At 60.9% G+C, this 10,645-nt stretch overlaps 1 protein-coding gene across 2 annotated transcripts; it reads left to right on the forward strand.

The window, feature by feature from the left end:
• Positions 1-234: 234 nt before the first annotated feature.
• ASPHD2 (aspartate beta-hydroxylase domain containing 2) lies at positions 235-7,345 on the forward strand. 2 transcript variants are annotated; one of them, XM_017814381.1, is made up of 4 exons: positions 235-289; positions 2,685-3,790; positions 6,060-6,173; positions 7,229-7,345. In XM_017814381.1, the coding sequence occupies exons 2-4, from the start codon at positions 2,905-2,907 to the stop codon at positions 7,336-7,338; spliced, it is 1,110 nt and encodes a 369-aa protein (XP_017669870.1). In that variant the 5' UTR covers positions 235-289; positions 2,685-2,904; the 3' UTR covers positions 7,339-7,345. The 2 variants fall into 2 exon arrangements, with proteins under 2 accessions (XP_017669870.1, XP_017669871.1); XM_017814382.1 differs by lacking the exon at positions 235-289 and adding an exon at positions 490-591.
• The last annotated feature ends 3,300 nt before the right edge of the window (positions 7,346-10,645 follow it).

Below are 10,645 nucleotides of genomic sequence, written 5' to 3' on the forward strand. Positions count from 1 at the left end.
CCCGAGTGCCGCAACCCCGCGGCTCCCCCCGCCCCTCCCGCCTGCGCGGTGCGGGAGCGCGGTGCGGGGGCGGACGCACCGCCCCGAGGCCGCGGCGAGGGGCGGGCGCGGGGGCGGGCGGGCGGTGCCGGGGCCGGGGCCGCAGCTGCCGCCCGGCGCGGTCCCGGCGGGGGCGGTGCGGCCCCTCCTGCCCGGGCTGCTGGGAGTTGTGGTCCGCTGCGGCGGCGGCAGGAGGAGCGGAGCGGCGCGGAGCGGAGCGCGGCCCCGCACGGCCCGGCGCGGGCAGCAGGTCGGTACCGCATCGCACCGCACCGCATCGCATCGCATCGCATCGCATCACATCGCATCGCATCGCATCGCATCGCATCGCATCGCATCGCGGGGGGGCCGCGGGCGAGCGGCGCGGGAGCGGAGCCCGCGGCGGGGGGCGCAGCCCGAACACCCCGGCCGGGGCAGGGGCTCGGCGTCGGGAGGGCGACACGGCTGTGCCGGGTGACAGCGCGGCAGCAGGTGCCACCGCCACGCCGGGTGATGCAGCCACACTGGTGACACTCGCTGACGCTGCCACGCTGGGTGACACCATCACACGGGGTGAGAGCAGCATGCAGGTGACACCGTCACACTGGTGACACCGCTGGGGTGGCATGCTGGAGGAGAGGGTGAAGGGAGCACCCACGGCTCTGGCTCCGGAGTGACAGTGGGCACTTCACCTCACCCCAGTGCTCCTGCTCCTCGTGCCTCTCCCAAAGGCGACGCCGGCTGTGCTGAGCTGAGGACATCCCTGCCATGCATCCCCGTCACCACGGGCCCACGGCCTGGGGATCCCAGCCAGGCTGAGCGGAACCCACTGCCTCCGGGAGATGCCAGGGCCACCACGGAGCCACCGAGATGCAACTTTGTGCTGCATCGAAGCCTCTGCCTTCCTTATGTAACGCAGCTGCTGCTGGCACGGTGCTCGCCTCCACGTCCTGCACAACTTCGGTGCAACGTGGAATTGATCTCCTCTCCCTGGAATGGCTCTGCTGGTATCATTAGCTGAGGAGCCTTTTCTGGGATCTGAGGCCGGGGGTGCTGGATGCGACCACCCGTCTAATTGCAGGGCTGTGGCTGGAAGTTGACAGCACCTATTGGGTGCCCTGGGCAGGTCCTGGCCATGCAGTGTCCACTGGGAGTGGTGCCGGTGTTTGGGGCCCTGCTTCGCTGCCACAGCCCCTGCGGAGGTGGGTTTGGGCAGGTTTGCAGTGGGGTGTCTGTGCAAGCATAGGAGGCAGCTCCTGGGATGGATCCCATGAAGTCTCTGCCCAGAGGAGACCAGGGCTCTCCAGCCCGAGCAGGCGGCACATGGGCATAGGGGCTTTGATCTCTTGCTGCTCTGATGGTTTGCCCCTGACTTTCTGCCTTTGAGGCACTGACAGCAGCAGTGAGGCTGTGTTTGTGCCATGCTGCCCTCACAGGATGTGACTCCGGCCTGGGGACCCCAAGGGTATCGGACCCCCAGCTCTGCCCCCCATGCCCTCTTTGTCAGTCTGTCTGACCGAGCCTGGCTGCTGTGCTGGGGTGGCTCCCTGCTCGCCTGGCAGGGTGAGAGCCACCCTGAATACAGATCACACCAGGGCTCTGCTGACTTTCCTGGCACACTCTGGGCCTGCAGGGAGCATGAGGGGGTTGTGTTGGCCTTGGGGGACACCCCTGTGACCGACTCTATGGTTGCACCCCAGGAGCTGAGGCCTGGGTGAGAGAAACCAGTGTCTGGAGGGATGCCAGCTGTGGGGATGGAGGAAAGTTATCTTAGGATTCCCAGGAGGCTGTGACGTGCCACGTGGATTGCAGATGCTGGGACGGGGCACACAGGCAATGTGCTACAAGGAAGTAGGGTGTGTGGATGTCCCTCCCTGGGGTGGGAGGGTTTCATGCCTGAAACCCATGTCCCCAACGCTGCACAAGGTCCCAGCTGCAAGGTCAGGTCCCTCCTGCAGCCCATTCCCATCCCCACTGATAAGGAAATGCATGTGTAGAGGATGCAGGACCTTGGTATGAAGGGCTGGGAAGGGTTTGGATGACTTCCCTGGCTCATAAATGCATCCTGCTCCTTAGAGTAAGTGCTCTCACAGATAAGCCAGTGAAATCAAACAGGCCAACCCCAACCTGCCCCTGTTACCACCATCCTGACATGCCACTGTGGGTATGTGACCTTGGCAGTCTGGCCAAGTGCTGGGCTCTCACACAGCTCGGTCTCTGGAGGGAAACTCACTTCAGAGCGGTTAGATGGAGGGGATAAGCTGATGTGCTGCCAGATAGGGCTGTGAAGTGTCTATTCCCAGTGTCTATTCTCTTATCAGCCAGATTTCAGAGATGATAAGGCAGCAACTTAGGAGAGAAATGGGAAGAAGAGCAGGAAGGGAGATGGTCCCTGGGCTGATGGAGGTGGGCTCTGAGTCTCCCTGCTACCTCTCATTTGTATATTTGTGGAAGATCCTGTTGGAAGGGGTGTGGGTTTTTCTTGGCATGGGATGAGGTTGGGCTCCTGGGCAGGGAGGAGGACTCCTCATCCATCATCCCCTCCCAGAGAAGCTGGTGTCCTGCACAGCCCCAGCACATGACCCTGGCTGTGGCTCTTGCACTGTCTGCTGCAGGGACTCCAAGGGGCAGCTCCCTTCCTAATACCTCTGGGTTTCTCTCCCCAGATCTTCCCTCCAAGGGAACCTTCCAGGATGATCGGCCCAGGAGCACTGCTGGGGACCCTCCAGGCACGTTGGTGCTGACTCAGCACTGGGACCCTCAGGCAGCCTGGCCACCCCCCTCCCCGGGTGCTGCCATCAATGCAGAGCTCCCAGGAGTGCACGGGAGAGCCACCACTCCACTTCCCCATGGCAGCTCCTTCCCACTGCACCCCGGCCCAGCTGCATGGTGTGGGTGCCCCTGAGGCCCACGAGGACTGACCGCCGGGCCCCGCTGCGTGCACCCACCCACTGCGGCACCACCATGTCTCTGGAGTGGCTGATGGGTTGGAGCTGGTCCCTGGATGGACTCCGGGATTTCATCGCCACTGGCATCCAGTCTTTCCGGGACTGCGACGCCACCGCCCTGGCTGCTGTCGCCTGCTTCCTGGTCCTCTTTGTGTGGTACTGCTACCACGTGGGGCGGGAGCAGCCCCGCGCCTACACCACCGTCAACGCGCTGATGCAGAGCGCGGAGGTCAACGGGGTGCAGAACGGGTACGTGTACTGCCACTCGCCCGAGTGCGTGCGCTGCACCCACCACGACGGGCTCAACCAGAAACTCTACCACAACCTGCAGGAGTACGCCAAGCGCTACTCCTGGTCCGGCATGGGCAGGATCCACAAGGGCATCCGAGAGCAGGGCCGCTACCTCAACAGCCGGCCCTCCATCCAGAAGCCAGAAGTCTTCTTCCTGCCCGACTTGCCAACCACACCCTATTTCTCCCGGGACGCTCAAAAGCATGACGTGGAGTTGCTGGAGCGCAACTTCCAGACCATCCTGTGCGAGTTTGAGACCCTCTACAAAGCATTCTCAAACTGCAGCCTCCCGCAAGGATGGAAAATGAACAGCACGCCCAGCGGGGAGTGGTTCACCTTCTACCTGGTGAACCAGGGCATGTGCGTGCCCAGGAACTGCCGGAGATGCCCACGGACGTACCGCTTGCTCGGGAGCCTCCGCACCTGCATTGGCAACAATGTCTTTGGGAACGCGTGCATCTCCGTGCTGAGCCCGGGCACTGTCATCGCCGAACACTACGGACCCACCAACATCCGCATCCGCTGCCACCTCGGTGAGTGCCCAGCGCCGTGGCTCGTGTTCTCTGGGGGCAGTGCCGGGGCTGCAGCAGTGCCTGGGAGCAAGAGTTCCAAAAAGGCCTATGGCATCCAGTGCTCTTGGGGTTCAGCCACCAATTGCAGCCCTGGGGGGCTTAGGCACCTGCTCTACTTTGGCGTGAGGGAGGTTTTTAGGGCTTTTGTGGCAGCAGCCTCCTCAGGAGAAGCTGGTGCTCAGTCCCTGGGTATCTGACATCCCCAGAGTCCTCAGCTCAGCAGCAGGAGGGTCTCACCTCCTCCTCACACCAACTTGGGGCTGTGGGCTCTTGCCAGTGCAAGATACAGGGCTGATTTTGCACAGAGGTCTCCAAACGCCCCTCACTCTTCAGGCAGGCCCCCCTCCCATCCCAGGATGTGGCTCAGCCTGGGGTGCTGCTCCAGGGACTGTGTTGTGCCACTGGCAGCTCCCCACTCCTGGGATCTCAGGTGCTCTGTGCGGGACACAGGTGGATGGAATCAAAGATGCTGCTTTGGGGTTTGCAAAGATGCAAATGATGGTTGGGATGTCCTGGGGGGTCCCCTCTGATGGGTCAGGCATTGAGTTGGGGGCACAGTGCTCCCTGCTCTGCAGACACTGGGACAGGGAGAGCCCACACGGCACAGATGGCCGGGCTGGCAGTGGCACCGATCCTGCCGGGGGAGGCACCGCACGGGCTGGCTGGCAAATACCGAGCACGCCTGTTCAGCCAACAACTCGGGTAAACACACCCAGGCAGTGCTGGCCATTTATTTGGAAAAGGAGTCATTTTCAGAGTTGATCCCAGGAGCTGCTGGGCAACTGGGACCTGCCCTTGCTGGTTCCAGGAGGAAGCCTATCACTGACCCCACTCTCTGGGGCGCTCAGTGCTCCCCTCACGAGGGGCTGGAAGCGGTTCCTGGGAGGGGGCTGATGAGGTCCAGGTTGGCTCAGGTGAGCACAGCTGGAGCACACATGCCCTGGATACTTGGGAGATGCTGTTTGTTCCCTTCTCCTTCTACCAGGACACCGCACAGTGCCAGGGGCACACAGGCACCTCCACCTCTGTGCTGGGGACACGGTTCTTGCTGTGCCCAGGATTATTAGGAGATAACCTGCCCTTTCAAACAGCTTGCTCTGCAAAGCCAGTGCAGCCATTGGCATGGCTGAATCACTCTCGAGGATTTACTGCAACCCCCAGGCACGGGCACCAGCTCTGCCTCTCCCTGGGCCAGGGCAGCATCCCTGGGGTGCGAGTGCGATGGAAGGGCTGCAGGCTGCTGCTGCCTCCTCCCTGCATCCCCTGGTTGTTCTGCTCCCCCTTTACAGCCTCTCCAGCTGAGGCTGTTGTGCAGGGAAATGGCTTTGGGTTTTGTAGGCTTTGAAACAGCAGCTTTGTGCTCCCAGCTCTACCTGGCAGCTGGGAGTCCCTGCTGTGCTCAGTTTTGGCATCGCTCTCGGGTCCGTTCTGCTCGTTTGCTGCATCGTTACCATTCAGGAGCCACGTGAGCCCTGACCCCTTTCTCTGCCACAGCTGCATCCTCAGGGCAGGTTAGCTCTGCAGCAGCTCCAGTGTCCCCGGCACTGCAGGGGGTGACGGTCCTAATGCAGGTGGTGATGGGATCAACCCTTGTTAAACTGGTCTGGCTTGTGCTGATATCATACAAAAAGACCCATTTTATTTCTATAATTATCCTTCTTCCTGTGGCCCTCACAGAGCTGCTTCTTTACAAGGGTTTTGTGACGCCCCTGAATTTCTGTCCTTGCAGCCTGGTGGGTCCCTCTGTAGCAGCACTTGGGGTGGGGACCGAGGAATGGGGCAGGTGCTGAGTGATGCAAGGTCCATGGGCAGCTTGTGGCAGAGGCAGAATTGAGCCCATTTGCCAGTCCCAGTGCAGCAGTTCCTGCTTTCCCAGCCTTGCCCTGGGCAGGGTCAGCACAGCAGAGCTGGTCCTGAAGCTGGAAAACCTCCCAGGAGCCTGATTCCCTGCACACACCCTGGGGTCCTGGACTCCAGGGACTGGGAAGCTGTTCCAGATACAAAAGTGAGTGCCTGTGGTGCTGAGCTCACTGGGGACAGCAGGGGCTGAGCTGCACTAGGCTTGGGGTTCAGGTTGCTCCCTGGAGGGAAGTTGACCCTTGGCAGCAGCATGGAGCTCACATGGAACTCACGTGGGGCCCATATGGGGCTCGCTGTTTGTCACTGCTGCCCTGTCACAGGGAACACACCACCACCTGACCCTCCTTGTTCTCTCTCTTTGTGCCTGAAGGTCTGAAGACACCCAGCAACTGCGAGCTGGTGGTGGGGGGTGAGCCCCAGTGCTGGGCTGAGGGCCGGTGCCTCCTCTTCGACGACTCCTTCCTGCACACGGCATTCCACGAAGGTGAGCGCAGGTTCAACGTGTGCAGCCTCACAGTGTCCCCTCTGGTGCCAGGGGCCAGGGAGGAATGGGTGGGCAAGGACACCTGTGCCCAGTTCCCTCTCCCGCCACAGTAGGACTGGAGCACCTGCCTCCCGCTGGGCTTGGACTGCTGCTGCCCTTGGCTTGCACCACGTGGCAGCAGCCCTGCCCCTGGCACTGGGGGCTCACCCATGAAAATGCTTCCTCTGCCTCAGGGCATCTGGTGCCCCTTTCCTGGCAGAGCCCTGGAGCCCCCCACAGCCTGCCCAGGGCTTGCTCCCATCCTGACTTGCTTCTGGTGCTGCCACAGCACTGCCAGCCCTGCACGGGGCCTGGTGATCCTCTCCCTGCCCAGAGGTCCTCTCCCTGCCATGGCAGCCAGCTTGGAAAGGCTTCCTTCATTGCCGAGCTGTGCAGGGCAGCTCAGGCTGTGACGGCACATCCTCGGCATCCTCTGGCCCTCGCGCTGCCGCTGCAGCCGCCCTGTTGCAGGAGCAGCTCGGTGCTGACGTGACAGCGGCTCCTTTGTCTCCTGCGCAGGGGGAACAGCCTCACTCCCGCCTGGATTGTTCCTCCTTCCGTCGCTGACAGAGGCTGTTCCACTTCAGCTCTCCCAGATTAACCGGCATTAGTTGCCGATGACATAAAATCATCAAGCAGAGCTGTTCCCCACAGGGGAGCCTGTGGAGAGAGTGAAAGAACAAAAGCTGTTGCTTCCACCTAACCCGGCTGTGGAATTGGGAAGCGCAGCTCCGTGCAGGGCTGCAGGGCCAGGAAGGCTGGAATGGTGCAGCAGCTGTTCCCTGCAGATACAAGGTGCAGCTGCAAGGAGGGCGAGCGCAGCATCCTGCCTTGGCCCTGCCAGGGGAATCCTCTGGGTGCCCAAAGCAACTCTGGAGCTCCAGCAAGGAGGACCCTGCCCTATGCCAGTTACTGGAGGCACTGGGCTCCCAGTAGGTGTTTACTCTCAGGTATTTACTGGGGTTGCACTGGGCAGGTGCCTCCCTGTGCTCACCCTGCGCTTCCATCCCACCCAGGTGCCCCGGAGGATGGTCCCCGCGTGGTCTTCATGGTGGACCTGTGGCACCCCAATGTGGCGGCCGCTGAGCGCCAAGCCCTCGACTTCATCTTCGCGCCGGGACGATGACGGCGCTGCCCGGCCTGGTGGGCTCAGGGCAGCCGCGGGCGGGCGGCTGTGCCGGCTCGGCCCCGCCACGGCTCCGGGGCCGCACTGGAACCTTCCTCCCAGCACACGGCCTCGGTCCTCCCTCCCGGGGGCTCTTGTAAATGGAAACTGTGATGTGTATCAGCACCCATCTCTTTCCTCCATCGTTGGCTTCAGGGATTCTTTTCTCGCCCCCGCCGTGGCTCGCTGCCCCCCATGCTCCTACGTGTTCTGTTGCTACTGTGTTTTGCAGTGTTCAGAAGTAGAGTAACAAACCCAAGGGTGTTCGTTTGAATGTAATAATGTAAAATTTCTCGTGGTCATCAAAGGAACAGCACACACACCCCCCATAACAGCCAACCAGCCCAGCAAAGCACTCAGCCTGTCCTGCTTGGCTGCAGTCTGGGATGGATGGACAGATGGACACTGGGGGCTGCAGTAGACATGGTGCTCCCTCCTGGGTAGGAGCTACTCTGGCTGAGGCTGATAGGGTGGACAGGGCAGAGCTCTGCTCATAAAGAGCCCTCCCACCATGAGCTCAGGGGCTTATGCTTCCTCCCCCATCTGCTAGCCCGGGGCCCCCAACCCTCCTGTCCTCAGAAACTCCTTTTGTCACCCAAAAAGGGAGCAGAGCCCACTGCCTCGAGCTGCAGGTGCCCCCAGCCAAGCAAGGCAGCGAGCCCAGGGGTGCCCCAACATGCACCCTGCCAGGGGACAGCACACACAGCCCTGCTCTTCAGTCTGACCAAGGGCATTATCAATCGCCCAAATCCCCTCCTTGCTCTATCTGCAACCTTCAGTTTTCACAGCTCCAGCTGAGAAGCCCTGCAGGGGTAGAGATGCTGTTTGGGAACACAGAGTAGGGGTTTTGTCTGTCCATAGGAAGAAAGGAGGTCATCATTCCTTCTGGGAGGTCACCATTCCTTCTGCTGCTCCATCTTCTCCTTTCCTCGAGCCAGGGCAGGTGCACACAGCAGCAGCTCACATGGACCTGCCTCCAAAGGAAAGGTTCCCAAGGCAGAGGGGTTAACACTGCAGCCTGAGGAATGAGCCCCCCACCTTGAGGTCCTGCCTGCCCAGCGACCACCTGCTTTTCCTGAAGGCACCCAGCATCCAGGGTCTGTTTGGGGGACAGTTTATGACATCCTACATGTGAAGCACAGCGTGCTGTGGTTGCTCACCACTGTCCTTGCTGGGGACCGCTCAGCTCCGTGCCCTGCCGGGGAGGGAACACAGCCCTGTCCCCCTACAACTTCTTTACAGACTTCTCAGTGATTTGATTGCGAGATAAGGCAGAGATTTCAAATACATCTGAGATATTTTTTACACCTGTCTTGTTACAGACTATCTGAAGTGCATGATTTCTACTCGCATTGGCTACCTGGCCGCAGGCCCTGGGGAAGCAGGTTGGCTCTGTCCGACAGTCGGTAACATTCATAAGTGGATAAGCAAAGATTATCAATAAACAGTTGTGCTGAAAACAGAAGGGGCTCTGCCTGCTGCTCTAATCAGTCCAGGGTCAAGCAAACACTGAGAGGTTGGGTCCTGCTTATCACAGCAGCTCAGCCGGCTGCTGGTGGGGAGAACATGCTGGAAGAGCAGGAGCTGCAGGGTGGGAGGGGGCATTGGCCCATTTGCCAGGGATATGGTGAGTGAAGGCAATGCTTTAAAGTACCCAACCCCATGAGACCTCTGTCCCCATGGATTTGGCCAGGCTGGATGGGGCCCTGAGCAACCTGGTCGAGTGGGTGAATTCCTGCCCATGGCAGGGGGTTGGAACTGGATATTTGGGGTCCTTTCCAACCCAAACCATTCTGAGATTCTGTGATGTCAGTCAACCCCAGGCTGCCAAGTAGCACAGGGAACACCTCCCTGCCTCTCCCATAGCTGTGGCGTGGCATGGGCACAGCTATGGTTATGGCAGCACTGCCTGGCCTGGGGCAGCAGAGACTGTCCCCAGTCATCCCCAGAAGCAGCTGCAGCCCCTCAGCTCCCAGAACCTCACAGCAGCCACTAGTCTTGCCAGAGCATCCGCAAACAAACCATTCTGGGAATTGCTTCCAGCTGCCTGCACTGACGCATCAAAGGCAGCAGATCCCCAGGAGCAGCTCCAGGGCAGAGAGTGCTGCTTAACTCCAACCCTACTGCCTGAAAACAGCAGCAGAGAGCCAGCTTGGCAGGGCAGGAATCGCCCTCCACGACTCCCTGGGCCTCGCTGGTGGCACTCAGACAGACCCAGCTGCAGCAGCTGCTCCTCATCCCCTTATGCTCAAAATGCCCCATTTTTAAACCTCTCCAGCACAGCAGTCACGCCAAGGGCCGGGAGCTCTCCATGTGCTGCCCAGACAACTTTTCTCCCAGCCAGCTCAGGCAGAGAGGTCTGGGTGACCAGATGCAGCCCCAGCAGCCACGGGAAGGAGCCACCCCAGCTGTTCCCCCGCCGGCAGACGGCTCGGCAGATTGCGGCAGGAGATCCCCGACGGCAGCAGGCGAGAGCATTCATCTATTTTGTGTCTTGCTGCTGTGCCAAATATCCCTCCTGTCCCTCTCAGGATTTTCCTTCAACTTCTACGTGTTTCCTGATAGAGCACACAACCACTTCCGAAAACACCCAGGCAGGAGCCAGCCGGATCTCCCCGGGGAGCAAACCAGGCTGGAGCTGCCTCGCAGCCCTGCCCGCTGGCTCGCTGCTCCCAGCACTCCGAGGCTTCCTCACCTCCTGGGAATTGCAGAGGGAACCCGGATCTGCTGAGTGTGCAGAGGCGACAGGCAGAGCAGCATCTACCAGAGGGGCTGCTTGGCTCAGCCTGGCAGGGAGCCCAGAGCACCGAAGAGGCTGGAGAACACAGCCCCTCCCCTCCTGCCTTCTCCCACCCACGCGATGCCTCCCTGTGCTCTGCTCCAGACCCAGAGCAGCTTGGCCATCACTCAAGGCAAGTGCACAGGGAAGTCACACAGGGAAGCAGCACCTTACCTTCCACATGGATGTCACTGAAACAGGAGGTCACTAGGATGGCTCCAGCTCAGGCTTCCCAGTGAGCTTTCACTCCTACACTGCCAACAGGCTCCTGACAGTCCTTCTGTGCAGAGCAGCTTCCCTGCCATCGTGCCCAGGACAGGCGCAGTGCCACACGGCCCTGCTCCTGCTGAAACACCCCCTCAGCTGCCAGGGCTGGCATCCAGGTGGCAATCCATGCCCAGCCACCTCTGAGCAAGCAGCTGACTTGTCCTCTGGAGTCCTCTGAAGTTCCCAGCAAGGTCTTCAGAGTAGCCCTGCAATGGCAGAGAC

Source organism: Lepidothrix coronata, unplaced genomic scaffold, assembly GCF_001604755.1.
Source record: "Lepidothrix coronata isolate B3197 unplaced genomic scaffold, Lepidothrix_coronata-1.0 Scaffold44, whole genome shotgun sequence".
NCBI lineage: Eukaryota > Metazoa > Chordata > Aves > Passeriformes > Pipridae > Lepidothrix > Lepidothrix coronata.